Source organism: Palaemon carinicauda, chromosome 9, assembly GCF_036898095.1.
Source record: "Palaemon carinicauda isolate YSFRI2023 chromosome 9, ASM3689809v2, whole genome shotgun sequence".
Taxonomy (NCBI): domain Eukaryota; kingdom Metazoa; phylum Arthropoda; class Malacostraca; order Decapoda; family Palaemonidae; genus Palaemon; species Palaemon carinicauda.
The window spans coordinates 160,765,394-160,790,699 of record NC_090733.1 but is presented as its reverse complement, the minus strand read 5'-3'; the positions used below and the strand labels follow the sequence as shown (position 1 = coordinate 160,790,699).

At 34.0% G+C, this 25,306-nt stretch overlaps 1 protein-coding gene and 1 long non-coding RNA gene across 2 annotated transcripts in view; both read left to right on the top strand.

Moving 5' to 3' along the window:
* LOC137647316 (serine-rich adhesin for platelets-like) overlaps positions 1–11,164 on the top strand; it is a 38,716-nt gene extending 27,552 nt beyond the window's left edge. Inside the window, exons 4-8 of the mRNA XM_068380713.1 lie at positions 70–1,115; positions 1,518–1,656; positions 4,409–4,528; positions 4,992–5,455; positions 9,135–11,164. Coding sequence (XP_068236814.1) covers positions 70–1,115; positions 1,518–1,656; positions 4,409–4,528; positions 4,992–5,455; positions 9,135–10,860 — 3,495 coding nt within the window. The 3' untranslated portion in view covers positions 10,861–11,164. The remainder of the gene's footprint in view (positions 1–69; positions 1,116–1,517; positions 1,657–4,408; positions 4,529–4,991; positions 5,456–9,134) is intronic.
* A 510-nt stretch (positions 11,165–11,674) lies between these two features.
* On the top strand, positions 11,675–23,197 carry LOC137647315 (uncharacterized). Its single transcript, XR_011045580.1, has 3 exons — positions 11,675–13,006; positions 19,832–19,853; positions 22,298–23,197. It is a non-coding gene; the product is annotated as an uncharacterized lncRNA (long non-coding RNA).
* The last annotated feature ends 2,109 nt before the right edge of the window (positions 23,198–25,306 follow it).

Genomic DNA, 25,306 nt, shown 5'->3' with positions numbered 1-25,306 from the left:
ATAGTTACTTAAAATTCTATCTAGCTATATATTTTTTACGTCTATAGTGTAGTATTTTTCTTTCCACAGGCTGTGCGCCATTTGAGCCGAACAAAACAGGAGGAGTACCATAGGCTTAAGAAACAGCTTATGGAAAAAGAAAGGTTACAGCTTGAACGACAGCAGCAGTTTAAGAAGGCAACTGATAGTAAAATTTTGAAGGATGTAGAAGTTGGTTCTGACACTCAAGTTTCTGTTGGTCAGGACAGCCTAAGTATTCCACTGCAAGACAGTATTATCAGTTGTGAAAAAAGTCAAAGCATTGCAGCAAGTCCAAAAAATGCCAGTGATGACAATTCTGGTAAAGAAAGAGCAGTCAATTTCCACGATAAGGCTGTGATTCAGGTCCAGATTCCTAACATTAATGCTGATAGTAATGTAATGGCAACTGCTGTTTCAGTTTCAGAAGATGACACCAACCAGTCTGTTTGTGACAGACCTCCCCATGTAAGTGAAGATGAAGATGATGAGGAAGCATTGAGATTGATGGTGTTGAAAAGTATTCCCAAAAAGACACCGCAGCAGACTGGTTTTGTAACGCTAGACAAAGAATGCAATGATAAGGTTGGATCTGCGAATTCTCAACCTGTTGAAAGAAATAAGGGTTTGGTTGAGATCAAGGACACTCCTGTAGATTCCAAAAGTGAAACTGAGCTTGGAAGTTCAAGGAAAAGGTCTTTGGAAACTAAAAGCTCCTCAAACCATCCAGTTAAAGTAATGAAAGCGGAAGAAAAACCCGAGGTTAACAATGGAGGTCCTTCGGATGGAAATGAGATTGATAGCCAAAAGGAGGGCAGTGAAAAGTCTGAAAAAAAAATGGTAGTTTCTTGTAATGAGCCAGTCATTCAAGGAAATGTTCCTGAGGGTGTAAAAAGTGGGACTATCAACACGAGAAGTCCATTAATAAATAAGGCTACATCGTCCAAAGTAAATATTCAAGAAACTAATAAAGGAGGAGCCTTGTCTGTGAATACCAACAACAAGAAGTCTTCATTAATTTCAAAGAAAGCCATTGAGCAAGATAAGCAGAAGTTAGAGATGTGGAATAACCTCAAAAATGAATATGTAAGAAAAAGGTAGGGTATCCACTTCGTCATTATAGAACTTACAATGCTAGTTTTGTCTAGTTTCTGTGATAGATTTCTTCTTAAGTTTCCCCAACAGACTTTTTTTCCTGTTTTGGATGATATTCACTGTAGATGAAAAAGTGAACCCATTAATTTACTAATGCTGTTATGTTGAAGAGCATTCTAGAAATCTCATAATTGCAAATCAGTAATGGTATATTCTCTAATGGTCAGCCATGTAGTTTGCTATAAGTATTTATGCAAAATTATTTCATTAGAAGGTTATCTAGAATTTAATCAGATAGAAATAGATCAACATGAGAATGGACTTTGTCCTAATAGGTTTTACTAGTTAGGTGATTATATGTTCGTGGAGTATTGTACACTGTATACTATATTTTCTTTCAATAGGGTTCATACAAATGAGGTCATACTGCAGCTGACATTATTAGTTCAGCAAGCTGCTGAAGAAGAAAACAAAAGGAAATCCACTAAAGAAATGATTGTTAAGCTTCGGTCTCAACTCTCGGCAATGGAAGGACAATTTGAGGTAAAGTCAAATATGTATTGTTTAGTTTTTGTAATGTTTGTGTAGAATTGTTTTCTAGGTTTGGTATTCTGTCATTTTGTGTTTAGATGTTTTCAAATAAGCATCCGTAACTTTTAACTGTAAAGACAGATTTTATAGATTTTGCCTGGTTATCACATTCTTTTTAATGTCTTCTCATTTAGAAATTTGCAAAAAAGAAAAAGACATATTCTGAAAGGATTTATAATACATTTGTAATGCAAATAGAAAGTTTGAAAGTGCAGAGCAAATTAAGATTGTATTTTTAGATTATACAAGGTAACCCTCCCCCAGTATTGCATTAAAAAAAAATTGCGGTAGAGTAGTTCTTTTTCCCCTTAGCAGCCCAACTTCCTTAGTTTAATTATCACTTCTCCTATAAGAGGAAATATTTTAGGCTGGCCCTGTGAGAGGCAACTGGGTTTGGTAAGCCTATGAAATAATATATACTGTACTAAATATGTAGCTGGATGAAAATAAGAGGTATCTGGTATAAATCCTCAAATTAACACAATATGAGAAAATATCCTACAAAGTGTTGATGAATCGAATTAAAACTTGATAGCTGAGAATCGACAGCAAAATTTGAGAAATTATGTACATCAACATGTCTACATCAAGATGTAGACAAAGAAGAAGAATATGCATCAACACGGAATAAAGGATGAAATAAGTGTAGTATGGTTATCTAAAGGTAACCCAAACCCAGTCTTGTGCTACCATAACTTTTTATTACTATGGTATGCCATTTTTCAGTTATGGTAACGACCTGGATTTTTTAATTTAAACTTATCATAGTACTTGTTCTGCCACTATTTATAAACTCTTCTGCTCTTTAGAGTGAAGATGTATTTAGGTGATGGCTGAAACTAGCAGCAAAACTTTTAAGCGAGTTAGTAGAGGGCTAGGGAGGTTAGACCTGCTTGGGCCCCATCCTTCTACCAGTCTACTGGTAGTGGGATGCCTACAGAGCAGCTGACAGAGGTGGAGGCTTCATGGTATTGAACCAGTTGGTCACCGTCCTCAGAGTGGGACACTGTGTCCCATTCACACACACACTCCCTTCTCTAACCCTACATCCAGCGATGTTGAGTTCCTGTACAAGGGGATAAACAAAGGACACTCCAAAACTCAAGCCATTGTTCTCTAGTCTTGGGTAGTGCCATAGCCTGTGTACCGTGGTCTTCCACCGCCTTGGGTTAAAGTTCTTTTGCGTGAGGGTACACACAGGCACACTATTCTATTTTCTTGGTGTTCCTCTCTTCTTTTTGTTTAAGTTTTTGTAGTTTATATGTGAAAGATCTATTTTAATGTTACTGTTATTAAAATATTTTAATTGTTCATTACTTCTCAAATTTTATTTATTTCCTTGTTTCCTTTCCTCACTGGGCTATTTTTCTTATAGCATCCTGCTTTTCCAACTAGGGTTGTAGCTTGACTAGTAATAATGATGATAATCTCTCTGCTAGGTGGAATCGGGCAGTGTTTAGGAAGTGTGAGTTTAGCTCCAATATTACGCTTACTTGAGCAAGTCACAATGCTTAGTTCTAACACCTTCGCACAAATTGCTCAGGCCGTTAACTCTTTCAAAGTTGGCAAGGTGACAGGTTGCCTCTAAACAGCTAGTTCGAAGCAGAGTCCCACCCCTGGGCAGTTACCATCCAGTTGGTTTTGGGACTTCCACCCACCTTAGAGTGTCTCCACTGTAAAGAGCGGGATGGTTTGTATATACACAGTCTTCAACCAACAAACACAATGGGGACTGAGAGAGACTGTTCGTAGTTTGAATTGTTCATAAATCGTTATCTTACTAGTACCCTTAGAGTTAAATTTTGGCGTAGGGTATACAATGCCTACAATTTTCTGAAGTTGACAAAAAGCCCTTTCATTTGAAATCAGTGTTACTACAAATGATGTTTGACTTACTTTATCACCTTATATTACTGTATACAGCCTGATACTGTTAAGTATGTTATCATTTAAAGAGAAACGTGCACATGGCCGTACACACAACTTTGTTTGTGTCGATACTATCTTGTTTATTTACATTAGACTTTAAAAGAAATGCCCAGAAGGTTTTGTTACCAAATTCTATGTAGAAACTTGACTCTATCTACTTCATGATTGTTTGAGTAGTTTTAGATAAAATGCAGATGATTATTTATTTGCTGAACCAAAGGAGTGAAGGAGACTGCCATTTTACTGTTTCGGTTTGTCATGACTGTCGGAGTAAGCCAATAAGCCAGTCTTAGCTAAAAATTACTCCATAATCACTCCACAATGAAAGGAAAAAAAATATTTTGGTTGTTTAGAGTGAATTACAATAGAAAGTAGGGCACACATTTGAAAAGTTTATTCTGTATTCAAATAAACAATGAAATGTAGGTTATTATAGAGTAAGTGAGCATGTATATCCAGTGGTGACAAATCTCATAAATAGCCTGAGAGCGGATCCGCTGCTTCGTAGTGAAGGGGTTAAGAGTCCTACGGATAATTTCAGCTGTTACCAAAATATATTTAGTGTAAAGTGTGTTATAGTTTGTATCGTTAGGAAAAATAAAGATTATTTCAAATTTATCTTATTCGCTCTTAGTTCAGATATCAGATGAACTTTCACCTTGCTATTGGCTCCATTATTTGGGAATGCATTTTTTTGTTTGACCAGTAAGCTGTAATTATTTTCGCCCTGAGAATATTATGTTCTTTGAGGTTTTCAAAGAGCTTCTTTTTCCAGGCACAGTCAAGGAATCTCAGGAATAAGATGGAAAAAGTTAGGAAACTTCAGTTTCAGATGACTGAAGACTGCAAGTTTATCAAAGAGTTGGAGGCCAAAGGTGAAGCACTTGGAAAGGAGGTAAGTAATGTTTATCATTGAGAATTCATTTGTGTGAATTGTGCCAATTTCTATGGTTTGGTCATCATATGCTACACAAGCATAAGGAATCTTCTTTAATGGCTTATATGATTGTGATTATTAAATAAGTGGCAGAAAGGTTTTTTTACATGGTGAAAGCACACTCAGAATAATTTTTTTTTTTTACAAGGAAGTACAGAAAGAATATTGAGGGTCATGAAAGATTAGTTTAATGATAGATTGATACGGTATTCATGTTGAAAGTTTTTATGATTAAGATTATTGAAAGTAATATTTCAAGGATGAAATTTAGTAGTTATGCTTATTTTTTCATTTTGATTTCTATCATCATAATGTTGTAAACTTTAATGAAAATGAAACAGGGTTATCTATCTCTTTTTAGATTTATTTATTTCATTGTAACATTTGAAGTTTGATGTTTTGAAATAATGTCTATTTTCAGGTAAAAGGCATTGACAGCTCTCTACCAAGAATTTTCGATTTTTCCAAAAGCAAACAGACATTAGCAAACAGCCTGAGCTCACTGAGGCAACAGATGCGTGATGTGTGCAACAAAAGCAAAGCCAATCTTCAGGCAGCCACAGCATCAACAAAACTCCAAGGAAAGGGAAAAGGTGCCGCAGGTGTAACGGGTATTCCTATAGGTAAACATAAAACTACCATTAAAACCTCTTTGCAGGATGTAAGCTCTTCTCAGGCCTTCCCCAAGCTTTCTACCTCATCACCTGGCGCTGTAAAGCGTAAGGCAACCTCCACTGTCGGACCTGCTATAAAGAAGCTAACAAAAAACAAAGAAGGAATTGACCCTAAACAACCAATTATTACTGAAGTTATGAGCAAGACAGACAAGGGGGAGAGAAGTTCAGGAACCAAGGAAGCGGAAAATAGATCCTCCGTTATTGCACAGTAAGACTTATTCTTTTAGTTTACAATTCTTAGATTACTAGGGTTACTTTGAAAGTGAATGCACAAATATCACTATGTTTAAAATTAGTGTCCTGTTATTGGAGTAGTTCTTAAAAAATCAAAATCTCTTCATTTACATATTATATAGTCTTATAAAAAGCATTGTTTCAGAATGATTACTGTATTTCTGAAATTTTCTTGAATAGATGTAGGTGTTTTATTTTATATTTTTTTTATTTTTAAATTAGTGTTCATAGAAAGCATGATATTTTTACTTCATTAAAGCTGCACTTTGCTTCGGTGTTCTACGTTAGGAATTTGAATTTTCAGGTGCTGGTTGTTCCCTTCTTTAATCATGTTGTGCAGCCTTTTTTTTAACTACGTGTACTTCAATAGTACAACTGCTCGTCTTTTTCTAGTTGTATACTCAGTTTTCAGTTGGGTTCTTCTATTCCCTTGCAGTTTTTGAGGGCTTTCTCGTTCTTCTATTGAAATCCTGTTGTTTTTAGCTAAGGTTATTAGTATTAAGTATTAGTAGTCTGTTGTGATCTGCCTTTTTGTATTTCCAGGAATTTTTAGAAGTATGGGACCACCTTCGATAGTCCAATTCCTTTGGTTCCAGATCCTTACTGGATTATTGATTTTTCCAGATTATTGGAGTTCCTGCTTTAATACACCTTACACGGGCTTATAATCACATTATACTTGTAATGGCTGGTTGTACATATCTTCCACCTTGTAACATGTGGTGTTTGTTTTCCCCTCTTCCTTTTCCCACATGATAGAAACTTGGAAAAGTGAAACTAAATATCTATCAATCAAAAGTTAATTTAGTAAATTTTTCTATGGTATAAAAGAAATTGATTCTCAGTTTTTCGTGGTACATTTGCTGTGACTTTTGTGTTGAGTTTTAGCTTGTCGACTAACATGATTAGTCTCAGATTTTCTTAAATGGTGCTGTTCTTCTGTTAAAACATTTCACTTCATGTTTGCACAGTTCTTCTAAATTTAGAGAGAGTATTTCTTTTGTTTGTCGTGTTGGATTCCCTGTTGTAGCCTTTCACACAGCAGCATATTAATCCCAAATATACCTGAAGTTATGCATGCATAAGAGATATAGAGAGAGACCAATTTATATATGCATAAGTGGATATTGTGATGCACCAATTTCCAAGCTTTAGGTCTGTAATCTGTCAAGTGTGATTTATGGATTGTTTTTTTTACAATGCCTGATAGTGAGTCTTGGTTAATATTTTTTTTTTTAAATTTAGCCTACGGTTTAAATTGCTTTATGTTGATGTAGTTGTGCAATATAATTATATTGCTATTTTCCTCTTGATTTTAGATATTATGAAATATAGTACTGTACACTGTATTGCATGAGGCGCTATTGCATCACAGTTGTACATACATATACCAAGGCACTTCCCCCAATTTTGGGGGGTAGCCGACATCAACAAATGAAACAAAAACAAAAAGGGGACCTCTACTCTCTACGTTCCTCCCAGCCTAACAAGGGACTCAACTGAGTTCAGCTGGTACTGCTAGGGTGCCACAGCCCACCCTTCCCCATTATCCACCACAGATGAAGCTTCATAAGGCTGAATCCCCTACTGCTGCTACCTCCGTGGTCATCTAAGGCATCGGAGGCAGCAGCAGGGCCTACCTGAACTGCGTCACAATCGCTCGCCATTCATTCCTATTTCTAGCACGCTCTCTTGCCTCTCTCACATCTATCCTCCTATCACCCAGAGCTTCCTTCACTCCATCCATAAACCCAAACCTTGGCCTTCCTCTTGTAATTCTCCCATCAACTCTTGCATTCATCACCTTCTTTAGCAGACAGCCAAAGAAGGTGATGAATGCAAGAGTTGATGGGAGAAGTACAAGAGAAAGGCCAAGGTTTGGGTGGATGGATGGAGTGAAGGAAGTTGTACTTGGGTATAAACATTCTTTGAGCTGAGCTGTCAGGAAACCAAAAGAAGTGCATGGATTTACTTAGGTTAGGTTTTATTTGCAGTTGACGAAGGATCATGGAAGGGGGGGTGTTGATTAATGTCTTTATGGTTCAATTAAAGGAAGTGATGCAATAGCTGAATGGATCTGTATTATTACCAATCCGGCAATCTTAAATTCATGGTGATGCCAGATGTCAAAAGTATTATTACCTGGCTATCTCTGCAATAGTCAAGTTTGTCTTATTGGGATTCTTAATCTCATCCTTTTTAATAATAATACCAATGTAATTAGCTAATCACAATTGGTTACTGTAATTATTCCTGAATTTAAGAGGGACTCTTATTATCAACAGTGAATAGGTTTATTAAGATCCAGAAGGTACAGTTTTTAATATTCCCAACAATTATTTGATTTATTTGGGCCCTATCTATGAAGTAAACATGTCCACCTTATAATGTTGGAAGGAGACATGAATGGACATTGGCCAGACAAAGCTGGTACTGAAGGGTATGCTTTCGGAAAGAGGAATTGAGGGGAAAACAGCACCATAATTTTTACTGGATCCAGGAATTTGGTATTTTGAGTATGATATTTTAAGATGGTCTGAGGGGAAGTTATCATCACTCATACATTTTATTTCAGGTTTCCTCTATTGGGTCAAGTGAGAAATTAATTATTTTTTTTCTTTTTTTTTTCTCCATGTAGTGCGTTTTCTGCTTGAATCCCAAGGCATTCTAGATTGTCGTCTGTCACTTATGAATAATGTTTGCATTATCCCTGGGGTCTTAGCACTTCTACTTATTTCTAATGGTTTTTTGAGCTAGTGCTTTTGCATAGTTTCTGCTATGTTATCAACATAGCTTTGAAAATTGCTTGTTTCCTTTGTAGGTATATTTGTTGGCCATTAAAAAAATGGAAGTATACGATGTTAGAATGACAGTCTTTTGTATATCGTCCAATCAGAAAATTAGTTTGATGATTGCAAACCTGTAATCTTGAGTGTTATTTGCCCAAGGCACTTCAATTACATTTACAGTAACTGAAATATTATGAAGGGTTGATACATTGTTACCAAGGTTATATTATATGAGGATTGACATCCTTCTTAAACTTTTCCTTGTCTCTCACCATTTATTATTTTATAGATGTCAGAAGTCCTGTAATTATGTCTATTAACTCCTGTGAAATGCAATTTGAGAGGACTGTTTGTTTTTTCTTTTATCTAGGAACAAAGGAAAGTGTCTTTAATATGATTATGTAATGTGTTTAATATAGCCCCCTCTTCATGTAGTATTGTATGCCTTCTGGATGTGGATGTCAAGAAATAAGACATTAACCATTTGAAAATGGCCAACCAGGTAACATGAGATTGGGGTAGATCTATTTTTCTGTGATCCATTCTGGCTTGTTTATAAACCCCATGTTAGTTTTGAGTGTACCGGTTTCTCCATATCTCTACTGTACTTCAAAGAAGCTGCTAGGGACATTGGTCTTTGGATTGATGGATTGTTAGTATCAGCCAGCTCGTTTGATTGGTAAATGATTCGGATGTGTCGGGCATTTGAAGATTGGAAATGTGTACGGGAAACGGATTTTAATTTTTAATTTTAATGAGAACATTGCATGCTCAGGTTCAGTAGGGTTTAACTATTTAAAAGAGTGCAAGGTGACCCTCCAGATTTCAGTAATGTAAGTGTTTTCTTTCTTTTCTGCAAAACAGGAGAAAGAAGCTTGACGAAATGAATGAGCTGTGTCCCTATGATTTGCTAGGTCGTTGCAATGATGACTCTTGCGTCTACCAGCATCTTGCCCAGCCACAAGTTGAAAGACTTCCATGTGTGGTATTCCCCTCCAGCTCTAACATGGTAAAAACTGTTCAGAGTATTGACAGTGACAAAGGAATATCCAAACAAAGCATATCACTGAAAAACAACTTGTCTCCGGACAACAATTTTTTGCAAACCCTTGTAAGTAGTAAATCTAGTGAAAGCTACAATTCCCAGCAAACTTCTGTAAGTAGTAAATCTACAAGTGAAAACCAAAAGTTCGTAACTTGTCAGGGTGTTGACAGTGCCTCCTTAAGTTGTGCTGCAAATGAGAAGTTGTCATGTTTTGAGGAAAAGCTACTGCAGAGAGAGAGAGATGATACTATTATAGAAGAGTGCAATAAAGCCAATTTTGAAGGAAAGAATTTGGGTCTTGATAAAGCCGCTGAACTAGCTGTTGATAGAGAGGATTTGACAGGTAGCGGAAAAAGTTCTGTGGTAAATTGTGAAGCCTCTGATAAAAGTTCTGATAGCCAGGGACAGATGTCAGGTTGTGATAATAAGCTTAGTTTGAATGTACCCTCGAAAAGTGATAATCCAATCGAAGATAACAAGTTTAATGAGGCTCTCTTACCTATTCCAAGCTCTATAATTTGTGAGGAATCTGGTTCTTTGGACAATTCTTGTAATACTTATAATAATGTAAGAAGCTGTACAAGTTTGCTTGGGAAATTTGATTGTGAAGTACAGAGTGGTTCTGTTTCATCTGATATAATATATGATAATTCTACCACTGTTATGGGATCTTTGAACTCTAAGCAGGTGGTGTTGAGTGAAGTTGGTGAATGTTCCAATATTTCATCTCAAACCCAAAAAGTACTTGTGAAGAAGGAGTTGGAGGTAGAGCAGAAAAATGATTGTAGTGATGCTTTACAGCCTTCAGTAGGTAAAGGTCATAACTCAGACCTTGTCGGGTGTGATACTCTAGGTACGCTTACAGTATCAGCAGATGACCCATTGCCTCGCAAATCTGAGGAGGGTGACACTAACTGCACATATGCTGATTGTTCTTTAAATTGCTCTGGTGATATAAGAGCTGAAGATTACTTTAAACAAGAGCCGAAAAGTCAGGTACATGAGTGTACTGTAGATGACTTAAGAGTTGATGAAGAAAGTAAATTATGTCAGATCGCAGAGGACACTGATAAACATGAAGATAATGATAAAGTGTTAAACAGTACCGATGATGATGAAATTAAAGGTAATAATAATAAAGTGCGTGAGACTACTGAAAATATGAATGAGGTTAATGAAGATAGGAATGCACATATTGGTGATAGTAGACAGAAGAATGAATTTAAGGATACATGTGATAAATTTAGCTCTAAAGATGAAGCCTATTGTGCATCTTATGGTGAAACCCATTGCCCAAAAGTCTTAAATGGAAATTCCATTGAAGTGGATGAATCCCATTGTGATAGCACAGACCAAAACATACCAGCAGAGATTTCTAATGGAACTGGAGGTGACTTGCAGGGTTCCAAAACTGATCATTCTTCAACAGTTAATTCTGAAGTGAAACCGACTCTGGACACCGGGGAAGGCAGACTCGCCAGAGACAGCAGAGACCCAGCATATCGAATAGAACTTGCAGGCGAGGCCGGTCAAGGAACTCTATGAGCAACAGTAATGCAGCAAGTTCTGGTGATTCCAGTAAGGGTAAGGCAAGGGGAGGTAAAAAACAGGTTGCTACCAGGACGAGGAAAGCTCGTGGTCGTGCTCCTGGAGGTCGGAGAGGAGCTAGATAGGGTTTTTAGTACTGTACTGTACTCTTTGACGTAAGTCTTGAAAAAGTCTTTCAAGTATTAGTAGTCTGTGCCTATAACAGCAAAGCTACGTAATTAGATGACTATTTTTCTCTTTTTTCCTGAGGTCATCAATTTAATATTTTTTTTTTTTTTTTATACAAAGTTTCAGCCTAACATGGTCCTTCTTTTATTCAAGGCTTCCATCCCTCCTGCAAATTTTTCATAAGGTGGATGGGAATTGGTTTTCAGTCAGGATTTGTTTATGGTTTCACAGTTATTGTCTAGATTTAATAACAAAGATATGTGAAGATGTGCATTTCCTTGAGAGAAATACTTAACTGTTAACTTGATAGGATTTCAGGTTTTATTTCTTGGTCCTTTTTTCCATGTTAGAACTGTCTTTTTGTCTTCCTTGAAGTTCTATTTCTTCCTCGTCTCCTTGTGAACTATTTGTCTTCCTTGAAGTTCTTTTATTTCTTCTCCAACTCCTTATGAACTATTTGTCTTCCTTGAAGTTCTATTTCTTCTTCTTCTCCTTTTGAAACTATTTGTCTTCAGTGGCTTTGCATCAAATGTATTTCTTAGTACTATTTATTTTTTTTTTATTTTTAAGGTTTAAACCAAATTATTCAAGAATATGTGCCATCAAGTCTTTCAAGCTTTGAAGGTGTCAGTTATAGCCTATTTGAATTTCTTCATTTGTATCGCAGTTTCCCTAAGGATTAAAGGTCTTTGATCTTTGATAACAGTACTTGTATTTTTTTTATTGCTACTATTGTAATGCAGCCTATTTAATGTTGTAAACCAAATTATATACAGTATAATATAGTTGAAATCAGTGTCATGTACAAAAATAACAATTTGGATATCTCATGAGATTTTATGCCTTTTAAGTCTTAGGAATAGAAAAACTTTTTTTTCTCATTTTACTATTTTTGTTTATGGTGCTTGTTGCAGTACAGCATGATAATACTTATACCTAGGTTATAAGATTATTCTTTTCTATACAGTATCTTATAGATTTTGCGTACAGTGAGGCATTATTTTTTTTACAAATGCTTTGTTGAATTTATTTTTTCTTCAGTTTTTTTTTTTCTCATTCTTCCCGACCATATTTCTTTTATTTTTTTTACCCCCTTTAGAATCAGGTTTATCAGTACTTATTCTGCTCCTGTACAAAGTAATTAAGTTACCTCTCATATTCCACGTCATTAGTTTATTTACGTTGTGTTGATCTCTATGGAATGTATGTATTTTAACAAGTAATTCAGGCTGGTCTAGGTGACACTTTATACTAAGTAAAATCTTTAGGCATATTTTACCATCCACAGTCTTAAGTGAAGACACGTATGTCACCGATTCCCGTTAGATATGTGCAGGGCAAGACAACAGTGATAGGCAGTGCTTATGTTACAGAAGTAAAGAAAGTAGAGAATGTTGCTGTAAATAATTTATATAAGATGTATATATATGTATATAAGAATATTTAAAGTACAAATTTTAAATATTAAGACATGCATTTTGTTTTCTGTGAATATGCCAATTTTTACCAGGTTTAGTGTTATTTTTTCTTTAATTACCAACAGTAAGTTTTTGTTTCTCCTTAAACAACCTAAGTTTATTATATATGTGTAATTATTCTATTATGGAGTCTATAATAACCCATATTCTTACTAAGGAATGAAGAAACTTTGTTTTACAGGAAGTACCATTTGTCCAACTTAACTATGAATTTTTTTTTACTGAAAAATTTCATGGATGTTTATCACTCATTCTTGTCATTCAAATACCTAATAGACCTGTAATATTTGTAAACATCTTGAATATGACATAATTTGCTTACATGACATTGAAATTTAAAATCAAGATTTAAATTTAAGTTTCCAGTTCTGTTGAAAATTCCTTGTATGATAAAAGAACATTTATTACCTCACTAATGATTTTTACGAGTCTGGAGTTTCAGTTGGACCCGCAGAGCTTGCAGCCACCGCCAAAGTCCTCGCTGCTAACCCCACAAGGTAATGTAGACCTCAGGAGGCAGTATTGTTTTATTTTGAAAGTACTGGGACTAATTGCATTGTCCTTTTAAGGTGTTACATTGCAAACTCAGATTAGAGCTCAGTTTCAATATCATTATATTGTCATTTAGTTTCTGCACCTTCACAATTTATTTATCAATTATTTAGGATTTAAGTGATGGGTTTGAATTAGTATTTTATGTATCATGGTGCTTCTTGACACAGCTTTCAGCTTCATTATAAAGTCTTCGTAATGCTTAATTTTTGTTCTTATCTCAATTAGTTATTCCACCCTTTTAGTTATTCCACCCCTTTTTTTTTATTTATTTTTTTTTTTTAAGGTTATGATGTATAAGAAAAATATGTTTAAGGTATTTTAAAAAGGCAGGAAATGCATTTTAGTAGGTTTTAGTGTAATTTAGCACAAATAATAGAAGTGTATGGAAAAAGTGGGGCTTATTTCAACCCTTTATATATCATTCTATTGAAAAATCTTTATAATTTTATACTGTATACTGTACTAACTAAGGAATCACGCCTTTATAAATACTGTATATGAGTCGTTGCTTACAAGTTTAAAGAAATTGAGGTTATGAAATCAGCAGTAGTTAGTTTCCCACCTGTCAAACCAATTGGATCTTGCAAAATCTAATAAAAAAAAAAAAGTTGTAAAAGGGATTTTTTTTCTTTCTAATTGAAGCCAATGTAAATTACCCCTTGGATAAGTTATACAAATAATGTAATTAGTGATATAATTGATACATTATTTGTTTTTATATAAATTTGAAAAAATATTGAAATATTGTAAAAGTAAAATTGTTTTGATTGACAGACAAATGTTTGCAAAATCTCTAATAATCAAGTGAAAAAGATTTTTCAGATGATTAATACCTTTTCTCATATTGGAGGCGCTTTTGGTTCCCTCGGAAATAGTTTTCAATTTCGCCAAATTGAACAAGAATGGTTCCAACTTAGTTTTTGTTTTATGACTATCAAAGGGTTGAGATAAGTTGTAAGACAGTTTCCACTGTGCCATAACATTTCATTTAGATTAGTTTTCACAACAAATAGGAATCCTGGTGTACACATGTTAGGTTTATGTGTTACAAGATTTTAAGTAGTGCTTATTTAAATATTCTGTATGCATGCATGAAACATTATTTTTCCCATATCCACATTTTTTACTTTCGTTCCCTTTTTTGGTGATTGTCTAAAACAAAACTTGAAATAGCCTTAAAGAACTTATTCACTTATTCTCAGGCAAAAAGCAGTACATTGCTGAAGCCGTATTATCAATGTAAAAAAAAAATATAGGGGAAAAGAAATTTGTATTGTTAATTTTTATTTGGCTGGATGTGCAATATTTTGTGTGAAGCTTTCGTTTTTGGAAACCAGTTGAGGCTCTTGTTTTCTTCTCTTTTTCATCCTCAAGTAATTATATGTATTGTTTTATATCTGTGATTGTATGCTGCTGTCCTGTAGTAAGTCTGTAGATGCAGTTGTGAAGCAGAACTCTAAAAGAAATTCTCCATGTAGACATACCTGTAAGTAGAATTTTAACTTGTAATGTCAGAATTGCGGTGTTAAAGTAGTTTCTTGGATGTTCAATCCGAAGACCAATTATTGTTATAATTGTTATTGAAATTAAATATACTTTTATTTCGAGAGGGTTCCTTAAGGTTAATTATTTATTTAGAAAGTATTACGTAGATTAATGAATCTTTCATCAAAGCCTTAAGGTTAATTATTTATTTAGAAAGTATTACGTAGATTAATGAATCTTTCATCAAAGGGTTCCTTAAGGTTAATTATTTATTTAGAAAGTATTACGTAGATTAATGAATCTTTCATCAAAGCAATGCATGATTTCACACTTAAAAGGTAAGAGGTCTGTTAATTACATTTGTTTATTAAAGATAATAAGATATTAATGCTTTATATAGTAAAGTGCTATTTCTATCAAGCCTTGTTTGAATGTATCTTGCCATTATGATGTTTGTTTTCGTGTTATGCAACTTTCTTTTGCTCTAATACTACAGTAAATGAATTTGTGTAGCATTTTTATGGTTTTTCTATTGCTTTATAAGGTATAAAATAGTCTTTACATTTTGACGGATGTTATGTAGATATATCTATCTTGAAGTTCTCTTGTAGATTTTGGATCTTTGAAGGGACAGTATGAAAGCTCTTAAAAGGAAGTTTTAACTGTTGTGCTAAAGTTGACCTGGTTTTTGATACACTATGCTACTTTAAATATAGTTTGTGGAATTACCAATGGTTATTAAGATTAAGAAGTTGTATGAGTAAATATTTGGTTGAATTGACATAAAGAATATTCAAAGAGTGGGTGAATTAAGCTTGCTCAAGAACAACTTTAATTAAGAGCTAGTTAAACTATTGATTAGAAAATTACAATACCCTTCTGGATCATGTTTTAAGAAATTACCAAGTTTAGGTTACTGACATTCAACTTCAGTTGCGGCCAAGTGTTTATACAAAATTTTCATCATCTCGACCCCATCAGTCATAAAGTGCTAACATTTGTAATCTCAAATGTTTCCATATTCAGTCTTGTCTTCCTCTTTCCATTGGTAGGAACCAACTGCTCTCTGTAATTTTTGAGTCTGTAATGATGTCTAAGAGCTGTACCAGAATTTCACCAATTCAATGTTCAACATTACTGTATACAGTTTTTTGTCACTAGTAATTACTTGGTATTCCTTTTTCTGCCTTTTCCATAATGTGAAGTCACCTTGTTCAACAATTACTTTTTTTTTATAATTATCTAGTGTCTTTGCTGCTTCTAGGTAGAGCCAACTCTTCATTATTCATAATGTAATTCAGGTAATTTTCACTTATTTTTTGGGTTTAATTGTTCATTCAAGACTTAATGGGAAAAAAATGTCCTCTTTTAACCTAGACCTTACCTCTGCCCTGTTGTTACCCCTACCACAAATAACTGGGAAAATTTCCTGTCTGTCATGTGACAGTCATTCGTGTCATTTATAACTTATGGAGGAATGATAAATTAATATAGCTTGAGGCTTTTCCTTTTTACTTGTCACAAATAGAAGCAAGTTCATCATTTAGTTGGGATATTTTATCTTCATGTGTACAGTAAAGTTGTAGGGGAAGAGGCAGTTCTCAAGATTAAAGCTTTGCTTACTACCTTTGTGGTTTGAAAATATGTAAAGTATACATGGCAACTTCAATCAGTATTTACAGCATTTTATGCATGATTTTATGGCCTGATTTTACAAGTGAAGGGAAGTTCTGTCAAATACTTATTGGCCTCTGCTTCTTGCATCTTTCAGCAATCTATTCAACATTTTATCAGGAGGCATTGTTTAGCAGGTATATGAGCATACAGGTCATTGTAAAGATTAGATGGAATTTATGGTATTATTAATACTACTGCTAGTTCATCTACAACCTAGTTGGTAAAGCAGGATGCTACAAGCCCAAGAGTCCAGCAGGAGGAAAGGAAGTAAAGAATTAAACTATGTATGAGAATTAATGAGTAAAAAATATATATATCATGATCAGAAGAGAGACATGTGGTAGGATGATCAGTACAAAGGTTAAAGCAAAGTTTTATAAAAGCATTGTTAGACCAGCCATACTGTATTGGGAAGAGACTTGGTCAATAAAGAAAGAGCACGAAAGAAAAATGGAAGTGGCCAAGATGAGAATGCTGAGGTTGATGTGTGGTGTCACAAAAAAAGATAAGATTTGGAATTAATTAATCTGGGGGACAGTCAAAGTACTGTTGAAACAATAACCCCATATAGGAATGGGAAAAGCTGAAGGCAAAGAAGAGGGAGGGACACCTCTGTCAACTTTTGAAGTTCCAGCAATTCAACTGCAAGATTAGGAAGACCACTCCACAATCTGGTCACAGCTGGAATAAAACTTCTAAAATAGTATGTAGAGTCTTCTGGTGAAAAAAGACAAGACTTAGAATTAACTGAATACCTAGTACTATGTACTGGATGGTATATTCTAGGGAAAATCTAAATGCAAAGAATGGTCAGAATTCTGAAAAATCCTATGCAACATGTATAAAGAACCAATTGAACTATAGTGACAGGTTATCATCTAGGTCTGGAATAAGAAATTTAAAAATTGGCAACTTTTTCTTCAACAAATTAAGATAAAAGTCAGCCCCTGAAGACCAGACAGGAGAACAATACTCAAAACAAGTTAGAATTAAAGAATTAAAACATTTTAGAATAGATTGATAACTGAAAATCTTAGGCCAATTGAAGAAGAAATAGGCTAAATGTGTTTCTCAGAAGTAAATATGCAAAGAATCATAACTAATATTTTAAAGTTGTTTATACAGTACTGTAGTTAAACATCAGTGCAGATATCTGGAGTATATTGAGGATCCACTGTCCTCAACCTACTTACCATCATACTTAAGTTTTAAGGCTTGACTTCATGCACATAATGTACACCATGCACTAATCAGATGGAATTGATGGAGAGAGTAGTGTCATCGGCATATGCAACAAGCTTATTTTCTTGGCCAAACCTCACTTTGTTTATACAGTAGTGGGAAAAGTAATGGACTTAGAATACTACCCTGAGGAACACCTCAGACCGTATATAGAATCATTTGTTTTACTGCAATTACCTTTCAAAAGTAATGTAGTTTTACCTTCCCTTTGTACTTAACTCTCAGCCCCTGAGTTTGTCAAATACAGTACTTCTAAACACCCTGGCCTCTCGTTAACTTTGTTTCACAGTTTTCTTCCCTCTTTTATGAAGTTAGCCATTTTTAGGCAGTTGGTTCAATGTGAATGATGCCTCTTCTCCTTGGAAGACGAGAAACTTTGCCTAGGGACATATGAGACATTTATATATATATATATATATATATATATATATATATATGACTGCCATTTATTTTTTTTTAATTCAAGACTTGGTCGTATTGTTTATAACTTACAGAATATTTAAGGAAACATGGTAGTAGTAATCTTAAATTGCATGAAATTATCAAGATTATTTTTTATTAAAAGATATCGTAACTTCCATAATATAACATTCAGGATAGTACCAAAGTAATTAATGTTTTAAATTCCTTTATAGTTAGGGTGAGAGGCCAATTAATGATAAAGGGCTTAATGTTGTTGCACTATGGTAATATTGGACCTTTTATACAGTAATTGAATCACTTAATTAAATCATTTTTATTGGTAAAAATATAAAACAATCCAAGATATAATTCAATTTTTATAGCATTTATCTTTGCAAAGATTTGTAATTTTAAAATAGTACTTCATTATTTTTCCTTTTAAATTAGAAACTGGTGACTCCATAGAGAGAATTTGCACTGATGGTATTTCATGGTACCTATGTAAATTAGGAAACAAGATGGTATTACATTTAATAAGTTTTAGAAAAGGTTCAAATTCACAATTAGTGTAAAATAATCGAACATTTGGTGATTAAAGTATCTCCTGAGCATATGGTTGACACATGAACGTGCACGGTAATAGTATTTTTACTGTGAATGTGTTATTTAAGAAAAAGAATTGCAAACTGGTCTTCAGTTTCAAGTTCCCTATCATATTTTTATTATCATTATTATAAGCATTCTGTACAATATGTTAATGGCCTTGGGTCCACAGGTATCCTCCAATTCCAAGAGGGAAATAATGATGAACAATATGGTAACTGGTGAAAAGTAGAATCTAGCTCTTCCTGATTTTTTATTTTCATTTAGGAATTGGAAACCCTTCTTTATACTTTCCCTTTTTGCAGTGATGGCTGAACCCTTGTTAGTTATAGCTCTTTATTTAATTGAATATTTTGATAAAGACCCTGAAGTTTAGTTGTGAGATGATGATAATGAATGGAAAGCAAACTGAATGGTGTTTATTTAGTATGTTGGTCAATGCATCCTCTCCAGTAGGAAGTAATGTGGGTTTGTTGGTTTATGATGAAATTTGAGAATGACTAGAAACTACTGTACTGTATTTGGATTTTGATTTACCTGTACTCTCATGGTGTCCTTAATTTAAATTTAAATCTGCAAACATTAGTCAATGTATCTGAATGGGTATGGGTGTTGAATTATTAGATGTTGTTTATTCAAATTCTTGTGTCCTCTTAATCCTCCCATTGATGATTGCATAAAATTTAGGTTTCATGTACGAGATCATATTGAGAATGTAGATTTAAATGCATGTTTCACACAAAAGAAAAAAAAAGCACAAGGCTAACCAAGTTATTGTTTTAACATGAACTTAAAATGGGAAACAAGCTAATGTTAAGATATAAAGTTATTGTATTAAGATTGGTAAAATATGCATAATTTTTATTTTGACATTGTTTACATTAATGTTCTTGAGTGTTAGTTCATATGTTATAGAGTTTCCTGACATTTAGTATATTACTGTAAACATTAGAATTCTATTCTAGAATTAAGATTGCTTTATCAGTGGTTAAGGTGGTAGGAAATCTGGTTTATATACGATTTAGCGGTGAAGAAAAGTTCTCGAGCTCATAATGTCTTAGAAATTTGATTAATGAAAAATACCTTTTAATTAGATCTGATTTGTTTAATACAGTATTGCATTATTAGTCTGTAGTGCTATATATGTTAAATGCATATACTTAGGTGCTTTTACTTTAGTTACTTAGTTATTTTATGAGCTCCTGCCTTATTATGTCAGTTAATGTCAAGATGTTGTTTTATTTTTAGGTATTTTCATAGTTTCTTATTTTTTCTTCTGTGTATTAGCATTAGGTTGTTAATTTTATAGCAATTAGCTGGATATAGGTTTTACGTTTTTTAATTTTTTTTTCTTACAGGGCATTGAAATGGCATTTGCAGGTTAGTGGTTTCTATAACAGTACCCTTTTTGAGAGTTTTTTTTTTTTTATTCAGTAACTTTTCATGGTATTTGGTAAATTTTCCTAAATAGTAATGCTAATGATGAATTTTTCTTCATGTTTATAATTGAGTTTTTTTATTTAACATCAAAATCATTTGCATGTTTCATAGGCGAGCATGCAAAATATAATACAAGTTACGGCTACAAGTTTTGAGATTAAATGTTCTGTGTTTTGTTGCAGGTTAGTCTTTAAGGAGTACATTAAGTATAGTACAAAGTTGAGTTTTAATTAGGCTTAAGCGATATTTAGAAAACTAATATTAATTGCACTTGTCTCCTCATTTCTTCTGCACTTGCCTCTTGTATCATGAGGTGTGACTGTAACAAAGAGTAAGGATGTAACAGTATTCAGCTTTGCTTGTTGAACAAATGAAGTTTAGTTGTACCTATGATTTATCTCGACCAGTGCGAGGCATAGTTAATGTTTAGCAGGTGTCTTTTGTAAACTTCCCTTGCGTCAATTCTCTTAGGGCATCACAATATGCCAGGCAGCCTCACGAACAACTGATTGTAAATGCGATTTTTAGCTTTTATATTTTTTCAACATGAATTTTTATTTTATGTTAATTTTTACTCCAGCTCAGTTTTCATGGTAATAGGGAAGTACAGAGTATTTCAATGCAATATACAGTTCTGAGTTTTTGGTATTTAATAGTCGTTTAGTATGTTATATGGTCATCCCAAACATCTCACGGCTGAATATTTGAAGAATTCTAGTTACTATATTTAATTTGATGAAAGAAATTACAGATCTTATCCAATTCTGTGTTTAGGTAATTACTGAGTGACCCTGCAGCTTTATTATATATATTTCATTATAAAATCCTCTTTATATTTGTTAATTTTGGAGGTGTTATCATTTCCGTAAGGTGTATGAATTTTTCCATGGTGAAAATGGTTGAATAAATTTTAAAACTTTTACTGTAGCTAGAGTTAAAGAAGTTATGATTTGTTAAACCCCCCGTAAAAATATTGAATTTAGATATGATAACTTTTGAAGATCGAAATATTTTCTTTCAAGATTTTGTCATACCTGTAAAGTATAAGTACTTTGATGTAGTTGCCTTTCTGATTACTCTATAAAATTAATAATGTAAAATAAAATCTTGGAAATGTATTTAATTATTAATCTGCATAAATTTTTTTGCATGAGATTCAATCTATCTTCAGTTTTCTCTTCAATGTAAATGAAAAGTTGTAACCGTGTGTGAAAGTGAATAATTTCTATATTGTGGTATGATTTGAATAAGTACTGTTAACCATCTGTGGAAATCATGTATGGTTTAAAATATTTGCAGAAAATCTTAATTTATGCTCCTTACAAGTTATTTCAGATTAATGAGGTGGTGAATTTAATCAAGATATGATAGGAGGAATGTAAATGCTTTTGTGTTGAATGGTATATATATATATATATATATATTAGTTGATTAATATAGGTTTGTAGCTTCTAAATATTATGGGTTTAATGCAACTTTCCTATAGCTCCTTGACTCTCCATAATTTCATTAATTTCATACTTAAAATTATAAATTAGGTGTAGTGGCTTGATAAGAAGTAATTTTTTATGTCCTTATCTTACCTTTAGTATAATTATCAAAGCAATTTTTAGGAATCATGGTTTTCCATGCTATGGAATTTTTTTTTTTATCATATTTCCCTCAAAAAATATTAAGTTGTGATATTCATATAAATGACTCTTGTGTTCACCTTGTAGAATATGTAAATTTGGTGTTTGAAAGTGTATTATAGTACTATAAATAACTCTGCAGCAGTAATAATTGAATATGTTTCTTTTAGTAAATTTACAGTGTACATTTTATAATCAGAATTAATGCTAATTAATTTAGGATACATTAAGATTTGTTGTAGACAGCTAAATCATAAAGGTTACTACATTTTCTCAGGTACCTAAACGGTTCGAAATCATTGTCTACTTAACACCTAATTTTTATGTGAATTGAAGAGTATTGATTTATACAATCTGAAAGATCCAGTTTTGCATGGGATAACAGTTTGTGAGAGCAGTGTTTATCAGTTTTGGTGTGGTCCACTTTTTATTTAATCATGGATGAATGATGTGTTCTCAATATTATTGCGAGGAAAGGTAGATTACCTACCATTAAAACACTATTGCTAGCAAATCATGTTTCACAGATTTATGTAAGTATGACCCGTGTGTGCATTGCTATACTGAAATTTGTTCCTAGAGGCAATTGATAATTTTCCATTTCACTGCTATAGATTTACTGTAGATTTTGTCAATGTAGAGAAAACCTACTTTAATCAGCATGTCACAATTCATTTCCCGGTGTGAATGATTCGAATGGTTGTTGAATCCGCTCCCTTGCCAAATATTGATGCTCTATTCAATACATTTCAGGTGGAGGTGGTCAGCTCAGAAATTATGGTTGGTGGTGCAGCTGGGTAAGCTGTAGTAGTCACTCACAACTAACAACCATGTGATTGGCTTTTTACATGAACCTTTTAAAAGACATTTCTAATACTGTTGCTCAAGTGTTCATGATATTCTACAAACTTTTTGCTGTACCTTTAGTTAAAAGTCTGTTGTGGGTGAAATTGATCTCAGTGGTTTGTGTACGTTAGAGGAGTGTGACAGGATGTGTATTCATGAGGATAGTCTTATCTATGTGGACTTCACAAATCACATTAGTTGAGCGGGCATTCTTTTATCCTCTTACATCTTTAAGCCACTTAATGTACTGTAAAATGTTTATTTCTGCACTGCATGTGGATCAAATTATTTTATGAACGGCTGTCCTACAGAATAGTGCTTTCCTGAAAAGTTTGCGTAGGTATAAAGAGTTCTTTGTCAAATAATATATATTTTCATTTCTATCAAGATTATAATGCTATGTATACAATGTAGGGGTTCATAGAATTGTTTTATGTGTGAAGTGTGTGTATGCGTGTGTGAGAATTTTCTTATAATGCAATAGTGTGTTTTTGGATGTATGTATGTATGATTGGTTGATGTAGACAAACTACTGTGCTTCCATCCACTAACGCCTTGTGACTGTCAGACTCCTCGTCATCAGTCTAGAGCCGTTGAGGATCTGCCGTCAATTTGGAATTTCTTCAGTTACAGTATAGGATGTGGCTTTCGACCCATCTTAAATGGACATTTTCTTTATTCATCTGTGTCAAAACTTCCTGCTGGTGCTGTAAGTACAATCACTGCACAAGTTCGTATTTGTGCATGATTGGCTGTAAATTGTGCATATCGTGCACATCCTCTTCAAAAAAATAAAAAGTAAATGGATGTTTGTTTTATTTAGCCCTTATCTTTACACTACTTTTCTGTCTTGCTATATGTACATTGTGTATACTGGATGAGTATTGTTATAACTATGCCCTTGAAAATTTAAAGGCAGTAGCTAAAGTGAAGTCTTTCATTGCTTGCAAGTGGTTATAATGTATAGTAGTTGGCAAAAGTGCTGAACATTATACTGTGCAGTACTCTTATATATAAAAGCCACAATGTTTATTACTGTTCCTGTTCATTCAGTGTACTGAACTGCTGTTGATGAAAATATTCTAGTTAAAGTGTGGTAATTTATAAAAATATACACTATTCCTTCAGTCAATTCATGTTGAGGAACAAAAATTTTTGAAGTTGTGTATAATGTAAGCACATGGCCGAAAGTACAATATAACAAAGCAAAGCATCAAGTAATAAAAAATTAATTTAACAGTTTGTCAATATTGGAATTTGTACTTCACATGTCTCAGAATATGAGGTTTTGGTTGGGTTATGGTACCAAAGATTTGGAGGATTACTCTTTCAATAGTATACAGGAAAATGAAAATTGTCAGACAACTGAATTCTGATGCTCCTCTAGAGTATTGGGCATTTCTTGTTAGGCGGAAAAGCACCAATAGAAAATCAGTGGTTTTGTGATCCGGTTGAGGTATATTTGGCCATTTTTTATAACAGCATTTTTCAATATCATCTGTAAGCTAGAGGCTGTTTTACTCAGAAAAGACCATGTAAATTTTGCACTGGAAATCATCTTCATCTACGCCTACTGGAAAGCAGTAGAACCTAATCCCATTGATGTTCATGTAAATGTGATGACAAAAGTGACAGAAAAAAACCAGACCTACTGGATATGCTCAGCTTTCTTGTTATATCTTTGTTTACCTTTTTTGAGAAGTATAGTTTGAATAATTCTCTTGAAATCCATTATTCAAAGATTAAAGATTTATTATATAGGCTATTTTGTACCACCATCTGAAGTGTAAATGGGAATGATACAAAGTACAAACTTTATCATGTATTATGGTATGACACTAATATATCTATATTATTGGATCTCAAGTCTTTGCCGTTACAGTTTATTTCTGAATATTGGACAAGGGAGATTTGCATTACTGTATTCCTTCATTCCATAGCTGTGCCCATAATTCAATATTCAACGTGCCTGCGTTCATTTATCTCTGCAAACTACCAGAAACATCTCGACTTGTTTGTTCCGACACTAAATACAAACTCTTGCTATTTATAGGGATTATACTTTCGGCGAAACCATAAGACTTTTAGCGTAGTGTAAACCACCCTTCCACTATAGTCCATTTCTTTTAGCGATGCATATTTGCACCGACTCGCAGCGGTGCCCTTTTAGCTCGGAAAAGTTTCCGGATCGCTGATTGGTTGGGCAAGATAATTCTAACCAATCAGCGATCAGGAAACTTTACCGAGCTAAAAGGGCACCGCCACGAGTCGGTGCAAATATGCATCGCTAAAAGAAATGGACTATAGTTAGCACGGGGTTGGGGTGGTGGGGGTAGCCGGCTACACTGCTCTCACACACCTATGTTGTCTTCACTTTTCTTTTGGCTCGTAAAGTAGATTCTTCTCAACTGTTTTTACTGGCCTTTGAATTTAATTGTTTTTTTTTATATATATATTTTAAACAATCATGTAATGTTTGAATATATATAAGTATTCCTCTATCGTTACAGTGAGTGTTGCTGTTAGCATAGGCGGCATACCCCTGGGGGCCGGGGAAAGCTTCTCTTACGTCCTTTCCCCCTTTGACACCGGACAACCCATAAGCTGGTGGTCTCCACTTTTTCTCAGAGTACAGCGACCTGGCCTCAGCCGGAGGGGAGTTGTCTCGTGTGAATACTGCTGTATTTCCGTCCACTAATGCCTTGTAACTGTCATACTCTTCGTCACCAGTCTAGAGCTTTTGAGAATCTGCCATCAGTTTGAAATTTCTTCAGTTACAGTATAGGCTGTGGCTTTCGATCCATCTTCAATGGACAACAACATCCGAACAGAGGTTCAGATGTTGCTTGCTCCCTGCGAGTTCAGTGGAGGGATGACCGCTTGCGGCCCACCTAGAGCTGGATTTTGGTCTTGCTC